The sequence below is a fragment of the Gymnoscopelus braueri genome (assembly GCF_963280865.1).
Source record: "Gymnoscopelus braueri genome assembly, chromosome: 19".
Classification (NCBI taxonomy): Eukaryota; Metazoa; Chordata; class Actinopteri; order Myctophiformes; family Myctophidae; genus Gymnoscopelus; species Gymnoscopelus braueri.
Window position 1 is genome coordinate 5,601,807 of NC_137621.1, and position 18,835 is coordinate 5,620,641.

The 18,835-nt window shown below is 42.3% G+C and overlaps 3 protein-coding genes across 3 annotated transcripts in view; all 3 read left to right on the forward strand.

Moving 5' to 3' along the window:
• Window positions 1-18,835, forward strand: part of LOC308074168 (GTPase IMAP family member 8-like) — a gene marked incomplete at both ends in the record, with an annotated part of 708,175 nt that overhangs the window by 360,626 nt on the left and 328,714 nt on the right. The gene's annotated exons all lie outside the window — the stretch shown is intronic.
• LOC308074076 (uncharacterized protein) overlaps window positions 1-18,835 on the forward strand; it is a gene marked incomplete at both ends in the record, with an annotated part of 120,638 nt that overhangs the window by 57,194 nt on the left and 44,609 nt on the right. Inside the window, 2 exons of the mRNA XM_080413410.1 lie at window positions 5,393-5,593; window positions 9,234-9,364. Of these exons, the coding sequence (XP_080269536.1) occupies window positions 5,393-5,593; window positions 9,234-9,364 (332 nt within the window). The remainder of the gene's footprint in view (window positions 1-5,392; window positions 5,594-9,233; window positions 9,365-18,835) is intronic.
• LOC308074077 (uncharacterized protein) lies at window positions 120-2,719 on the forward strand (the record flags this gene model as incomplete). Its single annotated transcript, XM_080413411.1, has 4 exons — window positions 120-315; window positions 1,207-1,272; window positions 1,451-1,540; window positions 1,726-2,719. 4 exons carry the CDS (start codon window positions 120-122, stop codon window positions 2,433-2,435), a joined length of 1,062 nt encoding a protein of 353 aa, XP_080269537.1. The 3' UTR covers window positions 2,436-2,719.

Below are 18,835 nucleotides of genomic sequence, written 5' to 3' on the forward strand. Positions count from 1 at the left end.
AAATAGGAGAAGATATATAGGAGAGGTGATCGGCGTCACAGGGAGAGAAGAGGAGAAAAATAGGTGGTAATAGAGATAAAGTTTACATTTTAGATATAGTGTACTGTGAGAGAGTAGCTATGGTAGGGAAAGTAGGAAAGTGCTCACGCAAGCGCAAGAACATCGCCGGACCTGGTCAGCAGTCCATGGAGAGGTTCTTGGTGGGGCCTGCTGCAGCAGCCTCCCGGGATCAAGCTCCGGTGGTTTGTCCTCCTGTGGACCTCAAGCCAGGGCTGAGTGTCGGCACCCAGGACCGCGAGGACCTGCCCGCCGGCCGTATATTTTTTTAGATATGTTTGAAGTGCTCATGTGGCCTATACTCGGCTATTCGCTTCTTATGGGCTCGTTTTCATAGACCTGGTTGCTTATTACTTTCCCACAATCTGGCAACATAAGTGCCCGACAGGCCCGTCTAGAGTATGTGTCTGCGGTTCTCAACCTGTGGTTCACGACCACAACGGAGCGAGCCTCGCACAACGCCTCAAAACGCGATATATATATATATATATATATATATATATATATATATATATATATATATATATATATATATATATATATATGCATCTATCTTATGAGATGATTACAATGTTTAGGCTCTATTGATTTTTTTTATTGTGTAAAATAACACATAAAAATAGCAGATCAACAAGCTGTTTGAGCTTGTAGATCTGTTCATGTTGTTATGTTGTTTTTCTGACCTGAACTGAAGCCTTTGATGTCGATCAGGCATGTCTATTTGATCTCATATGTGCCTTTTGTCAGTCGCTCTGTCTGGATAATGTTTGCTAAATGCATAATATTGTTGCTTATTACTTTCCCACAATCTGGCAACATAAGTGCCCAACAGGCCCGTCTAGAGTATGTGTCTGCGGTTCTCAACCTGTGGTTCGCGACCACAACGGAGCGAGCCTCGCACAACGCCTCAAAACGCGATATATATATATATGCATATATATATGCCTATCTTCTGAGATGATTACAATGTTTAGGCTCTATTGATTTTTTTTATTGTGTAAAAATAACACATAAAAATAGCAGATCTACAAGCTCTTTGAGCTTGTAGATCTGTATGTTGTTTTTCTGACCTGAACTGAAGCCTTTGATGTCGATCAGGCATGTCTATTTGATCTCATATGAGTAAAAGTATTTGAAATTGTATTCTAGATTCTGACGCTGAGGAGGAGGTACTGGTGGGTGCCATGGATGCAGATGATGATGACGGTAGTAGGGGTGAGTGAATTGTCAATTATAGCACAGGAATGAAAAAATGCTAAAACCAGGGTAATGGTAAATGTATTCTCTCATATTTATTTATTCAGTGTATATATGCATGTGGTCTGTGGATGATAAATGCTTTGCTAAAGATGGACATAATATCTAAAAAAAAGTATATTTTATGTTATCACAGGGTTGCATGCTAGTGGTGGTGAGGAGGTGCTGCAGGAGGAGATGGAGGAGGGAGCAGTTGGTGGAGCGGTTCGTGGAGCTGGTCGTGGAGGTAAGAATTATTATTGTGTGTGTGTGTGTGTGTGTGTGTGTGTGTGTGTGTGTGTGTGTGTGTGTGTGTGTGTGTGTGTGTGTGTGTGTGTGTGTGTGTGTGTGTGTGTGTGTGTGTGTGTGTGTGTGTGTGTGTGTCAAAGAAAAAAGTATTTTATGGTAATGATCTATTTCTATAATTCACAGGTGGTGGCAAGGGCAAGAAGGACAAGGGTCCTCCTCCTGTGTGGTTATCCACAGGCTGGTGTCCTCGGGACATCCCCTTCACAGCTGGGACTCCGGGTCCTCAGAATGCCGCTGCTGCTCTGCAGTCTGATAAGCCCGTGGACTTCTTTGAGCTGCTGGTGTCGGATGAGTTGTTGGAGGAAATCTGCACTCAAACCAACCTCTATGCCTTACAGCAGCCGCGCAGTGACAAGAAGTTTGCCAGATCAAAGAAGTGGGAACCGGTGGATTTAAACGAGCTCAAGCGCTTCCTGGGGCTCTTTATTCTCACCGGAATCAACCAAAAGCCTGAGCTCGAAATGTACTGGTCCACTGATGAGTACATCGAGGCCGCCGTCTTCCGGAAAGTCATGGCGAGGAACAGGTTCCAGGCCATTTTGAGCAACCTGCACCATCCCCCACCATCCCCCGCCCTAGACCAAAAAAGCCCGAAGACGAGGACAAACTCTGGAGAGTCCGCCCAGTGCTGCAGTCCTTGCTGGCCAATTTCCAGGAAATGTACCTGCCGAGCGTGGACATCAGTATTGATGAGGGAATGCTGTTGTGGCGGGGACGCCTGGAGTTCAAGGTCTATGCCCCACAGAAGCCGGTCAAGTACGGCATCAGGTCGTACATTTTGTGTGATTCAGCAACAGGCTACCTCCACAACATGCTGCCATACTGTAAGCTGAAGCAGACACTACCTGCCACCATAAAACAACTCTTAGGCAGTTTAGCCGGATTTGGGTATAGGCTCTACATGGACAACCTGTACAACTCGGTGGACACGGCCATTATGCTCCTGGATGAGAAAAAGACATATGTCTGCGGGACCCTTCGTAAGCGCCGAGGACAGCCAGCAGCCATCGCAGATGTTACCCCTGCAAAGCTGCGACTGGGGTCCACCATCTCTCGCCACTCCAGGGACGTGATGGTACTGGCATGGCGAGCCAAGAAAACAAAAATCGTCACGATGATCTCCACCTTGCACCCTGATGGCATGCTGCCCGTGTCCAGGAAGGAGAAACGGAAGAGGAAGAGGGTAATCGAAGAGAAGCCTGTGTGTGTTATAGAGTACAACAAACACATGAACGGGGTCGAAAGCTGGACCAGAACCTCAGCTACTACATGTGCACCAGGAAAACCAGGAAGTGGACAAAAAAGTTCTTCTTTTATATGCTCCAGATTGCCCAGTTCAACGCCTATGTGATCTACAAGGCCAGGCACCCAGCTGGCAGAATTCACAACTTCTACTCATTCATCATGGCAGTAGTGAAGTCCTGGACCACCCTCGGGAACCTTGGGGGAGTGGCCCCTCCTCAGGAGGGTAGGAATGAGGCCCCGTCTCCTGAGGAGGGGTCCGAGGAAGAGGATGAAGACCTTCCTCAGGGGGATGGGATTGAGGCCCCACTCCCTGAGCAGGAAGAGGGCGCCGCCCGTCCTCAGGAGGGTAGGAATGAGGCCCCGCCTCCTGAGGAGGGGTCCGAGGAAGAGGATGAAGACCTTCCTCAGGGGGATGGGATTGAGGCCCCACTCCCTGAGCAGGAAGAGGGCGCCGCCCGTCCTCAGGAGGGTAGGAATGAGGCCCCGCCTCCTGGGGATCGCCCCGGAGCCGTCCGTCCTCAGGAGGGTAGGAATGAGGCCCCGCCTCCTGGGGATGCCCGACGTGTTAGACACCCATTGCCACCAAACGTTGACCCTCAATCCAGGATGAATGACAGACTAGATCACGAACTGATCAAATTCCCAAAATAAAGTTCTTCTAAGCAGTACCCACAAAGGCGTTGTAGGGTTTGTGCCCGATCGAAGCTACCGACGAAGAAGAAGGACGGGAAGCTATGAGTGTAAGTCCTGTCGTGTGCCCTTGCACTACAAATGTACACATCGTTACCACACTGTAGAAGACTACTAGAGTGGCCTCGAGAGCCGGGTGAATGGTAGACGCACGCTGATCCGCTCAGGGTGCTGCAAAAAAAAAGAACTTTATTTTTGTTTATTTATTTGCACTAATTGCACTCAATTTATTGATTTGAATGATTAGTATTTATTATTTGATGTAGTTACATTTAGTTTGAAATGACTTTGTGAAGCGGCTGCTACTATTTTGTTCAACCTACCAACCTCAACCTGCCTATTCATACTGCTTCATGTGATTTATAGCCGTACAGAGATTTTACTTTTATTTATTTATTTTGCTCTAATAGCACCAATTTGTTGATGTTGAACTCCCTAGAGATTCACAACATGTCATAAATGGCATAAGAGAAAAAAAGGCAAGCTTGTAGATCTGCTATGAATGTAGTATTGAGATTTTGAATTGTGTGGGCAAAAAGTTTGGAAAATGACACTCTCGATGAATATATTGATGTTGCACATCAACTTTGAATTATTATTATTTATTATTATTTGGAGAAAAAAAAAATGTGAAAAATGTTGTTTGAATTGAGCACTTTGGAGCTAAACAGAGCAATAAATGTACAATCAAAAGCAGTTTTATTTTATTTCTTTTTATAAACAAGTATTGTTTACATGACTGATGTCAATGAAGGCGCAAAATAAATTTGAAACACTTTTGAAATCAAGTTATGCCTCTAAATGTGTGTCATTTACTAAAACGCTCATATCTCAGCTTCTGAAGAAAAAGGCCTCTCTTTGGTGAAAACCAAGCTGTATTCAAACTCCTCTAGCTAAAAAACTGAGCATGGTATCAACTCAATTTTTTTCAGATGAAAGAAGAGATTCTAAGCTTTCTTTTGAGATATTCTATGTTTTCATAGTCCTAGTACAAAATCTTCTGTGGGCCCTCAAAAATAAGTCAGAATGGTCAAAAACCTTGGCAGTGGGAGAGCCTGTTCTAGAAAACCCCTTGGCAGTCAATGTGTTAAAGGTCTGTAACTCTGAGAGTGTACAAATGGAACCAAATGGACCCCACTCTCAAGAGTTATGGGGGTCCTTGAGCATTTGAGAACCACTGATTTAAAGTATGCCTCTTGACTTCTGTTTGACTATTTAGCTTGTTTACAAAATAAAAGCTTATCTTAGAAAAAGAAAGGTAGCCCATTCTTCAAACAACCATATCTTCCGCTTGGCCAGGTTGCACAAAATAGTTGGTAAGTGTAATTTGCAGAAGAGCTCTCACCTCGAACAGCTGTCCGGGATTCAAACCTGGCAAATTTGTGTTACAGTAGGGTTGTATGCCGTCAATTATGTAAATGACTTACTAAAGGTCCAGGTTCTAAAAGAGATATCATGTCATGCGGCCCACTCAAATGCCCACTTGCCAGATCTTAAAGGCTACCAGGATACAGTGATACAAATACAGTAATCATAATTAAGCATTCTTTAAACATTTTAAAATGACTTAATTTGGGTGGTATAATGCAGATATTGTGCATAATGTATTTGGAAGAAAATACATGTGCGGAGACTGCATGTATTTTTTTTGTATGTGTTTCACATGCATGAGTGGACCATCACTACTGCATTCATTAACATGAGCGGGAAAGTGAAGCGACGTCCGTGCGCTTACGCTTGCACGTCTGGTGCATGTGGGACTAAAATTCTACCACTGCCAGTGTATGTGATGTAATTGAAGACTTTATTATGAGTTGCTGATGCTACCTCTTCGCTTTTTCCTTTCTGTGTAAAGAGGTTTCCCCTGAACATGAGGAGGAGAGGAGCCCCAGTCTGGTCCAGGAGGAACCACAACCTCCACAACATGAGGAGAGGAGCCCCAGTCTGGTCCAGGAGGAACCACAACCTCCACAGATTAAAGAAGAACAGGAGGAGGAGGCTGATGTGTCAACATGGACATCACTACATAAGAAGATGAGGTGCAACACTCTCTCAGGTAAAAAATTAAACAAAGTAGATCACGTTACATTGTTTCCCCGGGTTTCCCCCTATAACAGTAAAACACCAGCTAGTAATTTAGCAGGCTGAAAGCAGGTGAACACTTACTCTTTATTCTTTAGATCCGAGACCTCAACCTTGTTGAAAGGCAAGATCCTAACTATTGAAGGACTGAGGGAGAAAGACAGCCCAGATTGAACTTCCAACCTGAGGCCTTTTATTTAAGCTAATTGTATTTGAATTATATGAATTGCTTTGGTGAAACTTTGAAATGTGTGCAACCGAGGCTATGTAAGGCTAAGGCTATGTGACCTATTTTCAATAAGGATATTATTTTGTTCATAGTAAAACAAACACAATGAAAACACACTTGAAGTGAACACATTATATTAAATGCCACTTTGCTTATACTTTGAATATTAATGCAGGTTTATTACATGTATCAGTAGCAATTTAGTAGAACTGTACAAGTAGAACTGTAATATGCGCAAACTAAATCAGTGCAGTTAAGCAGTAGTCCAGTTCTATGTACCATATTATGCAGCATCACACTTAACAATGCAATCAGAAAGCAAGGTAATTTCTCTTATAGCAGTCAACTGAGAAAAAACTAAAACAACATACTTATCTTGCAGTGAAATGATATTAAGTGTCATTGTGCTTTCAGCAGAGACCAATAGTAGAGCTGTTTGGCACTAAACATTGTGCACTTTTTGTAAGAAGGCTGAAACTTTCAGCATAGTTAGTAAATACCATAACATAAATTTTCAGACGGGGATGGAAGTCAGATTTGACCTCTGAGAGGTCAAATCCAAGATGGCCGCCAGTCTACTGGGTCTAAATGTCTAAATACTTAAAAAAAAACATTTAAGGCGTTCTTTCTAACTAAGTTGGGGTTGCTCATTCATTTCATGATATGTTGGAGATTACCAGAACCCAAGAACATACATTAAATTAAGGTCAAGGTCCAATTACATAGTAATAAGTATATTTAAGCTTTGACACTGGGTACTGCAATATAGTGAAACTGTACGTCCATTTTGTGACAATGGGAATAATACAAAACCTATGTGGTAGTCTATTTTAATACTAAATTCATAGTAAATGACAATAATCAAGGTTCAAGGCTTCTTTATTGTCACATCTTGTGTACAGGAAAGAGAAAAACTAGATTATCACAACAAAAAAGTTGTGATAGGGGGCACGGTGGCGCAGTCGGTAGTGCTGTCGCCTCACAGCTAGAAGGTCCTGGGTTCGATTCCCACAGGGGACGCTGTGGGCGCTGGGGGCGTGTTCTCTCCTCCGCATCATCAGCGCCCATACCCTAGGTGGGGTTGGCGAAAGGGCCTTTCTGTGTGGAGTTTGCATGTTCTCCCCGTGTCCCCTAGGGTAGGTACCCTCACAAAAACATGCAGTAATCCTGGTCACTATACTGCCTCCCCCTGGTCAGCCGGGGCGCCTGATGGAGGGGAAGGGAACTGGTTGGAATAACGTGTTCCTTCCACGCGCTACGTCCAACCAGGCTCTCATGCATTGAAGGAGGCATGAGCTCGGCCCTGGCCTCCCTAGGTTGGCAGAGGGAAGGTAGTGCCCAGGATTATATAGACAATTGGCACTGGGTGTAAAAAATAGGGTTACAAAATCGTGGGGTAAAAAAAAAAAAAAAAAAAAAGTTGTGATAATGGTAATAATCAAAATTTAACAGTCTCCACAACAGAGGCACAGTGCAGTACATTTGAGTGCAGCTTTGGCACACTTGCATCGTCCAGTACACTCTTTCGTGCAGCGACAGTGGATTAATTCATGGCACGATTTGGATGCTTCAGAGAGAGTGGTCCAAAATGGTTGCCACCCAGTTGTTTCCTTTGTCCAGCCCCATTAAGATGGCTCTGGCATCTCTGGTTCCAGTACCAGTGCCTGGTTCCAACTGTTTGCCTGGTAGCAAATGCGCTTGATGTGTTGCTTGAGTGCTGCCTGGGTTGGAGGAATGCTCTCTAGCGTTCTTGACTTCTTTGTGAAGATCTGTTTCCTGGCATCATTCACTTCCATGCACTCTCTGGTTCGGTCATACATGAGCACCGCAAATCGCTCTAGCAGGAAAATTGATCCTTCACTGACCTCACTTGGCATCTGTAGGAGTTTACTGAAAGCCTCATTCACCTCTGGGAATGACTTCCAAGTTTCCCAGGCAGTCTTCTTTCCTCTGCCAGCAAACACAGATACATTGTCGCACCCGGTGAAAGCGTGAAAGACTGGAAGAGTCAGACACTGTGTTGGAGTCATTGTGGGAACCATTTCATGAACAGCTATATACTTGATCCAACACCAAAGCCAACCCACAGCTCACCAGGACCTATCTTGCTGAATGAAGCCACAGCCACATCAGTATCAACAGTGCGTATGGTCACCTTCTTACACCCCTTTTGTACAGCAACTGCCACATGCAGAAGCAGACGAGTGTCAGCCTCCTTTTGCGAACATGGGGCAGGGCAGGCCAAGTTTGAATCAGCAGGAGAACAGAGGACTCCACTCCCATTAGTTGCACAAAGTTCCTTGCCCTCTACTAGAGGAATGTTAATACATTAATTGTCTGAACCACATCAGGTGTGTCATTGTTGGTGTTGCCTATATAAGAGACCATTGATTGTTGCACTGCCATTTGTTGATTCTGAGGAAATCACTGCATTTTTTTGGGCACATTTTTACCTTGACCTCGACCTAAATGCATTTCCTTGAAATCTGGTGATCTCGAAAGTATTACCACATGAAAAGGCATCCCCTATTTAGTTGGAAATGATACTTTAAACGTTTGGCATTTACTAACTATGCTGAAAGTTTCACGCTTCTTACAAAAAGTGCACGATTTGCTCAAAAACGGGAGTTAAACTGCTGTACTACAACAGAGGTTTATACATGTGGGAATTACTCTGCACTTGTTTGGCATGAGATTAGGTCCACAATGTATTGCAGGAGCATTTCAAAAGCAGGCACGTTGCATTATGCAGTAGATCGCCTCGTTGTGGCCTCGTTAGCTTGGTAGCTCCCTAACGGTCAGAACGGAAGCTCCCCACCGCACCGACGTCGGTAAATAGACACCCATTAAACTAGTGTAGAGTCTGCTAGGTTGCAAGGTAACAGGATAGGTGCTCACTAGGGAATTCTGGTGTCCACCTCGATGTAAAATTGGCATTTTTTTCCAAAATGTTAAAAAATATATATATTTGGAAAATGTTTTTAAGTAAAGTATACTTGATTAGAACATGCTTAAACATTCGACAATTAAGGTCTAATATTTCTACAATTACTACAAAAAACTACGAGTTTTGAAAAAAAGAAGATTTACTGCTCTATTCACTTCGCACAGGGAGTAACAAAACACGGTGGTATGGTGCAAAGAAAAGTGATCTATTTACATTAAGGTGATTTGAACAAATAATTGAATTTCAGAAAGGACCAAGACGTAGGGAGGCAGGGCAGTGCCAGTGATTACAAAACAACCTTTTAAACTAACTCAGAGTATTAAAGCTTTCCTAAATAATCTAATACAAAAATAAGGGAATAACTCAAAATAAACCTAACCTGGAATGGAATCTAACGTTCAAACATTATGTTTTTCTCTTGTTTTATCTTTTCCCCAGACTTCCTGCACCTCCCTGTGTATAAAGAAGAGGTTTCCGCCTATCAACAGGAGAGGAGCTGCAATCTGGTCCAGGAGGAACCACAACCTCCACAAATTAAAGAGGAACAGGAAGAGGGGAGCTCCAGTCTGGTCCAGGAGGGACCAGAACCTCCACAGATTAAAGAGGAACAGGAGGAGGGGAGCTCCAGTCTGGTCCAGGAGGAACCAGAACCTCCACAGATTAAAGAGGAAGAGGAGGAGGGGAGCTCCAGTCTGGTCCAGGAGGGACCAGAACCTCCACAGATTAGAGTGGAACAGGATCAGCAATGTCAAAGACCAGAAGAGGCTGATGGGTCAACGTTGACATTAATGAAAATGTTTAGTTGTACAGAGTGTGGCAAAATGTTTACTGTAAAGCAAAATCTGGAGAGGCACAAAACAACTCATACAGGGGAAAAGCCCTTTACTTGTGGAGTTTGTGAAAAGGGCTTTATTCAAAGGTGTGCATTGAAACATCACATGAGGACTCATACAGGGGTAAAGCCCTTTACTTGTAAAGTTTGTGGCAAAGGCTTTATTCACCGTGGTGACTTGAACAAACACATGAGGACTCATACAGGGGAAAAGCCCTATACTTGTAAAGTTTGTGGAAAAGGCTTTAATCAAAGGGGTACGTTGAACGTGCACATTAGGACTCATACAGGTGAAAAACCATATATTTGTTCCGTTTGTGGTACAGGCTTTAGGTACAATAGGGATTTAAAAGTACACTTGAGGACTCACAAAGAAGGAAAATCATTCACTTGTAGAGTTTGTGAAATGGGCTTTACTCAAAAGGATGCATTGAACGTACACATGAGGACTCATACAGGGGAAAAGCCCTTTACTTGTAGAGTTTGTGAAAAGGGCTATATTCAAAAGGTTGCGTTGAAAAAACACATGAGGACTCATACAGGTGAAAAGCCATGTCTTTGTTCCGTTTGTGGTACAGGCTTTAGGTACAATAGGGATTTAAAAGTACACTTGAGGACTCACAAAGAATTCACTTGTGCAGTTTGCGGAAAAGTCTTTGATGCAAAGAGTTGTCTAAAATCACACATGACTACCCATACGGGATTAAAGGCCGTATTCACAGGGGTGCGTTGAATGTGCACATAAGGACTCATACAGGGGAAAAGCCCTTTACTTAGTAGTAGTAAGGGACAATAGCGTTCCAACTGCGATCCGCCATTTTGGTGCTTTGGTCCACTGAAAATAGGTGGTTTTCAATGCAAAATAAAAGAAACTGAGTTACAGCTGTTCTTCTGAAAATCCCAAACAGGAAGCTGATGGCTTCCTCGTTTTTTGGAAGGACGTCACATCCGACTGCTTCTTCTCTGAGTGACGATCGATCATTCCAAAGCCGTGTTAGGTCACCCCTTGTGGAATTTTCAAAAACATGTTTTTTTTTAAAGAACGCATCAATGTGATCTTGGCCATCAAGTGATGCATTTGAAAGAACGCATCAATGCGATCTTGGCAATCAATGTATTAATAACTTTTCTTCTATTGTCTGTGGCAAAGGATTTGTGGAAAGAGTACTCTAAAAACACACATGATGACTCATACAGGGTAAAACCCCTTAGTTTGTACAGTTTGTTGTACAGGCTTTATTTATAGTAGTGCCTTTAATAAACACATACATACAGGAGAAAAACCCTTCAAATGTACAGTTTGTGGCAAAAGCTTTGGTGAAAAGGGTAATCTAAATAAACAGGAAGTTGTTTGTGGCAAAGGCTTTAGTGTTAAATATAGTCTACTCTAAATAGACACATGAGGACTCATAGAGGGTGAAACAATCTTTAGTTTCAGGTTTATATAAATCAGGCCTAACAGTTAGGCTTACCCCATACTGGCATGTGTTAACGGGAGAAGCTGATAGATGAACAACTCTTTTTTTTTTTAAAGAAGCCATTTGAGTTTAGATATCACAGACAGGTAGGCTACATTTATGATGATTCAATCTAATCCAGGATGACAATGACAAGTCCTTGATACTAAAGCAGAGGAATCTTACGTGTTGAAGTGTCTCTGAGAAAGATATTTAACCCCACACTGCTCCCCGGGCTCTGTATTAATGGCACCCACTGTAGTGGCTCATCATAACAATTAGGAGTATGTACCAATGTATTAATGAAACTTGCTTTACCTAATAGTTAGGATGGGTAAATGTATTAAAGGAGGAGTTCACCCAAAAAATTACTTATTTTCTATCAATTACACACCCCATGAAGCCTTGATTTCATGGATTTATTTTTGTTTTTGTGGCATTCCTAAGACAATAATTTGATGGCCGTGTGTATATCCGGTAGGAGACACAAATAATCTACTTTGTGTCTCCTACCGGATACATTAGCCGGTAGGAGACGGGAATCAAATTATTAGCTTAAGAATGCGACAAAAACAAAAAAGAATCCATGGATTCAAGGCTTCATAGGGTGTGCAATTGATAGAAAATAAGTCATTTTTTGGGTGAACTCCTCCTTTAATGGCACCCTCATGCTACTACTTGTTTGGATGGGTAAGAGGACATGTCATGTTTTGCAAATGTACTGTGACAAAAATAGTGGAGTGGGGATCACATTATTATTGATGTTATTGTTATTGTTATTACCTTTATTATTATTAAAAAATGTGTACGTCTTCCATCACTGCCTATTGTCAGTCGTCTGATCACCTGTGTCATGCTAGTCCCTGTAAAAGTGTAGTTAAAACTAGCAAATTAATGATAACTATAATTGACTAAATATATTTGCTGATTAACGCTGCACTACGTAACTGTCATCTTCTACCTCGGAGTTGAACCTGGTTTCCTGCACAAGGGCTGAATTTAGTATTTTACCATTCTGAAAGTAAACTAGATGACTCTGTTAATGACTCTGAAATTGACATGGTTGGATATTCAGTCATCAAGAAAGATATGGGATAGGTATGGAAGAGGGGTGTGTATCTATATGAGATCCAACATTAACTGTCATGTACTCTCAGACATAGTTTACATAGCAACAACTCCACTGAATCTATTTGTATAAAGGTAATTTATCCAAAAGCTAAACCTCTGATAATTGGTGCAATCTACAGACCCCCAGACTAGAATGTATTTCTTTACTTAATTTAGGAGTATGTGACAGACATAGGCAGCTCGGAATTAATCTTTGGACAGTTCAGAAACCTGCCTACCAGTGACATCATTGTTAATCATGTTTTATTTTTATTCTTCAATCAAGATTAGTTTTTTTAATGCCAGAACACTGGCTTCTATTATATTATGCTAACTTTCCAGGCATCTTGGTTGCTTATTTTTGCAGAAAATGCACTTGACTTCTGGTGATTAGTAGTTTTCGTTCCCTACCTATGTTGAATGCACTTATTGTAAGTCACTTTGGATAAAAGCGTCTGCTAAATGACTTTAATTTAATGTAATGTAGAAAGCCTGCAGTTCCTATTAGCTTGCATTCCCCATTGATGATGTCACTGGTAGGCAAGTTCTTAAACTGCCCACAACCCTCCTCTGAGACACAGACCAAGTAGACAAACATGGTTCCATATTATCATGAGCATTAATTAGGGCCAATCGTATGAACCTTTTCATTTTTTAAGATATTTTGGGGGCTTTTATCCCTTTATTGACACAGTGGAGACAGACAGGAAACAGGGACAGAGAGACAGGGAGTAACACGCAGCAATGGTCGTCGGGATCGGGATTCGAACCAGGCTGCATTAGAGCCTATATGTGGTAAGTGCTTGGACCGCTAGGCCAGCCGGTGCCCTGTGAGTCTGTGACGCCATCCTTTAAGTAAAAAGAAAGAAAGAAAAAGAAAAGATAGGTAATGTGAGTACTGAGGACTAAAACGTGCTTGGATCAGCTGGTCAAATTAAAGTATTGAGAAGAACAGTGTAGCTAAGCACAGCTATGGTAACAGTGGGAGCTCATATAAAGTTGATTCTGCTTTAACTCAGACAAAACGATCAGGAAAAGCTGGTCAGTGACCCATGTTGTGGGCCGTTCACACTGAGCACTATATCTATAAAGAATGAGAATGAGTTTTAAAAATCGTTCTTAGGCAAGTGGATGGCAGAGATCACACCAACTATAAAAAAATACAATGGTGAAGATATAGTTATCGTTATACAGTAGTTACAGTGCGGGATGTGAGGGGAAATCTAAAAGGGTTTCACCGCCACCAAAAGAGTGCACACACACTCTAGCACAACACACTGTAACATTTAAAATTCACACAAGACCATATTATTCACTCCAATAGCCTTAAGCATGCAGGCACAGCAAACGTTTACATTCAAAACTCCAGAGCCAAGCCTACTCCCCCACGTGAAACAAAGCACCTATAGGACTATGGCCCACCCGGACTATTCTTCTGCCTACACATACGTCATGTCCTAGTTTGAGCGAATAGGGGAAGGGGATCAATGTCACGTGATTCCTTTTTTGACCCGGCAAAAACTTGGATGTGTCTGAAAAATATTTGGTGGTCCCGTTTCCATTTTTCACAAGATCGGTGGTTGTTGCAATTATGGTGAAGTATTGTAGTGCAGGTAAGCCCACTGGGAAATCAAACTTGTATTTTCTATTTGTTTTAATGTTCGGGCTGTATAGCAGTATGGAACTGAGTGGCTTGAGTGGTTCAATCTCCGTTTGCTCAACTAGAACAGAGAAAGAGTAGCCTACGACACGTGTTGTTTTTATTTTTTTATACCAAGATAAAGAAAAGAGCAATATCGTGTAGTAACAGACACCTGCAATCTAGGTCGCTGATGTTAAACTGGCATGGAATACTTTCTTGACTTCCAAAACTGGCTTCTGCTGTCTACGGATGTCCAAAGTATTTAGCAGACAAACATGTATGTTGTGACCATTTAGACTGTGACTACATCCAAAAGAAAACAAGAGAAAATAAACCGAAGCACCTTTCCCTACAACTCCGAATGCATAGGCGGAGTTTCATATTAGCCCTAGGGAGGGGGGGGCACAGGCTCCCCACGCACGCGCGCTGCGAAATTTTTGGGTTTTCCGTGGGTTTGATACTCTTTTTGGGGGGGTTTGTGACTTTAATTCGGTTACTTTGGTTAATTCAGTGCAAGTGCGAATTTTCGGGTTTTCCGCAGGTTTGTTACTCTTTTTTTGGGGGAGGGGGTTGTGACTTTAATTCGGTTACTTTGGTTAATTAATTCAGTACAAAACATTTACTCCATAAAGTGTACAGTAGATCCGACTCCCAACTACTGTGCAACAGTGCGCGTCTTAATCATAGTGGCAAACACAAAGGGAATAGAAAAGAAAGAAAAAGAAAGAAGAAAAACATATTGCTGCTCCACCAGACCACGTTTACTGTACCAAATAAAACAATACAAATACAATTTGCCATTATACCATATACAATACAGCGACTCAAAACAGTTACAGACCACCACCATCTGTCACACATACAGTATATAGTAGAGGTGTAACGATAAAGTAACTGCATCGAAAAATCGTTTGGAATTTCCAACAATCTACTATATCGATATGCAAACAGCAAAATATCGTTTGACTTTGTATCGTATCGAATCGTTTTACAATGCAAATAATCGTATCGAATCGTTTTGCAATGCAAATAATCAATTTTATCAATACTAAGTACTTTTAAGAAGAAAAAAGAGAAAGAGGGGTTTATATCCAGTATCCAGGTATTTATTTTTGACACAGATTTTTTGGGTAAATAAATAGTTAATGTATCGATTTTAAATCATTGAATCGAATCGTATCGTTCTAAATTAACCTGTCCTGTATCGTTCATGTATCGTATCAACTAAATCACTGAATCGAAACGTTATCGTATCGTTATACATGAACCTGTATCGTTCATGTATCGTATCGACAACCAAGTATCGTGATACGTATCGAATCGTTGTTTAAACGTATCGTTACACCCCTAGTATATAGGTAGTATACATACATACAGTAGTTTATCATACACATCAGCGCACAACTAAGCACAGCCTAATGACCAAATGATTACGCACAGCGCGCAGCCGTGCGCACACACATTCAGTATACAGTATCCTCTGTAATAATGCTGACTTGTTTTCTTACCTTCTTGTAGAAGTAAACGCCTTTTTTCGCGTCCATCATATATGTCCACGATCTTCTCAGGTGACAGCTTTGCTGTTATGTAGGAAAACCTTGTATCTCCCATTGTTGACCGCAGCCAATTTAACATTCTCCTCATGGCAGAGAAACTCCTCTCTGTAGTGGCAGATCCAATGGGCAGAGTCAGTGCCAACTGTAGCATCTTGTACAGATTCGGATAGCTGTCCTTTGTAACAGTCTTTTTAAGATGATCAAGTGAAACAGGAGTGTCACAAGAGGCTTTGTCAAGATCCATCTCTGCTCCAACAAGGACAGGGTGAATTTTCATTGGCTGTGCGTATTTTTCTAGGAGAGGTTCTATTCCATTTTTGTCACATTTAAACACTGCTCCACATGCCTGTGCAAGTTATATTGACTCTCCCGTGAATCGCCTGTCCAGTTCGTTGATGAGGGTATCCAGTACAGGGAAATATAGGTGTTGGTAAAGTCCGTGTGTATGTGTGTGTGTGTGTGTGTGTGTGTGTGTGCGTGTGCGTGTGCGTGTGTGTGTGTGTGTGTGTGTGTGTGTGTGTGTGTGTGTCACCCTCTGACACTGTCACAGTCACTTCAGTGGCACTTTCATCTGTTTCTCTTTGGCCCAAAGTAGATGTAATCAGGAAACTGTCGAGGGAGGTGGAGGGTCTTGTGGTCCGTTTTCGTTTGGCTGCAGTGGGTATGGGGCCAGGAGTTTGTGTTGTGGGGCCAGGAGTTTGAGTTGCATCATCCCCAGGTACAGAAAGGTTGTTGTCCTGGCAGAACTTTTTAACTGATTCCCACACTTTGCTCCACGTATCGCCCTGCCTCTGAGATTTGAAGTGTGCTTTCAGATTGGTAGTGAGCGCAGCAGCTTTGGAGAGTGTGGAGTTGGTGGACTGCAGGCCCTTGTGCGTAACATGGATCACACGCAGTATGTCCTCAAATACAATGAGACATGTAATGAATGACATTCTTATCATGTGGTCATAAAGGCCACTGGCATCAACAGACCATCTTCCTCCCTCATCATTAATTTCTTTGAGGCACCCTGTAATAGCAGAGTAGTGGGTTTTAACTGAATCCACAGCTCTCCACTTGCATGCCCATCTTGTCTCACTAGGCTGTACAATTTCTGTTTGTTTCATGTGCAGCGATTTTTGGACTTCAATAAATCTGTGGTGATTTGACGGTTGTGCAAATACATTGTACAGTTTATCAATAACGTTTAGGAATGTTTTCACACTGCGGTTGACAGTGCAACACTCCACAAGCACCAGATTTAGTTTGTGTGCCAAGCTGTGTATGTACGTTGCGTAAGGGTACGTCTCTTTGATGCGCTGCTGCACGCCTGAAATGTGACCCGACATTACGGAGGCACCGTCGTAACTCTGAGCAACAATTGGGATGTTTTTGAGACCACCCATCTCCAGTCCTGTGTTTATAGCGTCCACAATCCCAGCTGCATCGCGAGATGCTGAACAGTCAATAAAACACACAAAACGCTCCTTGATTTCAAGCTGCTCTGCATATCTTAAACAAACTGACAATTGTTCAGTTTTGGAAGACCTGGCCTCGTCTGCCATAATAGAAAAAAAACCAGTATCCTGCACTGTTTCTGCAATTTCTGCATAATATTCCAATTATTTCGTTCTGAAAATCTGGGCTTAAAATAATTTGACTGCATGCTTGCAAAATCTTTATCATACTTAGAATAGAAGCTGCACACCTCAAGAAAGTTGCCCCTTGAGTCTGAGTCCTTTCCCTCCCTGCGGCCACGGAAAGGCAATCCAAGTTTAGACAATAGCCCAGTAATATCAACAACTTTGCACAGATAAGATCTGTTCTTCTCAACTGTAGCTTTATGACTTTCTGATAGTTTAGCTGCAATAGAGCCTGAAGATGGACTCCTTTTAAAGTTCTCCCATTTAATCATGCAGCTCTTATGGGCCTTGCATATTGCATGTTTGTCCGGTTTAGTGGCCATTTTTTTCCAGTCACTCACTCCCTTACGAAATGAATCCTCCACGCTGCTGTCATTCTGGAAATGCCGGCATGCAAAACAAAAGACAGCTTCCTTTCTCACCGAATACTCCATCCAGGCATGCTTCTTGTAATAATAAGTAGAAAATGATTGTTTGTTTTATCCAATGATCTTTGAGGGGAATTCTGATCAAATCGGCTGCTTGGGACCGCATTGTTTTTCCCCAAGATCATCCACCGATGGCCCCGGCCACGGTGCAGGTTGTTCTGCTGGTGGAGAGGCTGCTCTCTCCGGCTCTGCAGGGGGCCTCGACGCCGGCAACTCTGCTGCTGCGGTGGGGGGGCTGTTGTTTGTACCGGCTGCTGGTGGCTGGGGTCAGGCAGCCACGGTTCTTGTGTTGTTGTTGCATTGTCAGAATTTGGACGCTTCATGAATCGACGGATATCCATGTTTATTTGCTGAGTTTAAATGAATGCTGGCTACAGGTAACAGTGACACATGAGGTAGGAACCAGGAAGAGCCTAGGGTCACAGTCACAGCAAGGTACCTGCTGGCTGCTGTAAGACCCACTGGCCACTTCCGTCTCAAGTCATTACGAAAATCATGTCACATGAGTCATGACTACTCTAAAATGTATTTATTACAAAACAAAACATTATAGAATTCAGATTTATTGTATTATTTTTTTATTTAAAAAAAATTATATATATATATATATTTTTTTGATATTGAAAAAAAAACAAAAAACGTCCCCGGCCGCCAGTGGGGGCAATGCCCCCCTGCCCCCCCCATAAAATAGGTAATTTAAAACCAGCCATGAAAGGTTTTGTATTGAACCGACTGCTGTCCAGTGTTGTAAAGTAACTAAGTACATTTACTCAAGTACTGTACTTATTAAGTACCATGTTGAGGTATTTATACTTTGCATTTTCAATTTATAATTATTTTACTTCTACTCCACTACATCTCGAAGGCAAATATTGTACTTTTACTCCACTGCAATTATTTGAAAACTTTAGTTACAAGTTAATTTGTAGATTTTGATTATTATTACAAAACATACATTAACCACTTCAGCCCTACATGCATTTCGGCCATTTGAAAATAGCCGATCTACAAGCTCACAACGCGTTGTGGCGCGCTGTGAAATTGTAGATCTGCTATTTTCAAAAGATTTGTATATGTTATAGGGAGATTGGAGAACCAGGGAGATTGAAGAAGGCGCGCTCGTTTTTACCTACAGTCTATGGTTTTTACCACCCACCCAGCAATTCTGTAGAAGCAACACTATAGGGAGCCACAAGCCAGGCTTGTGCACAAACATATATGGCCGCGACCACACACACACAGTCACACACACACACACACACACACACACACACACACACACACACACACGCGCGCACACGCACACACGCTCATGCTTTCAATTTAGAAATAACACTAGAGGGAGCCACGCACCAGACTTCCCAACTAAAATGCACAAACATATATGGCC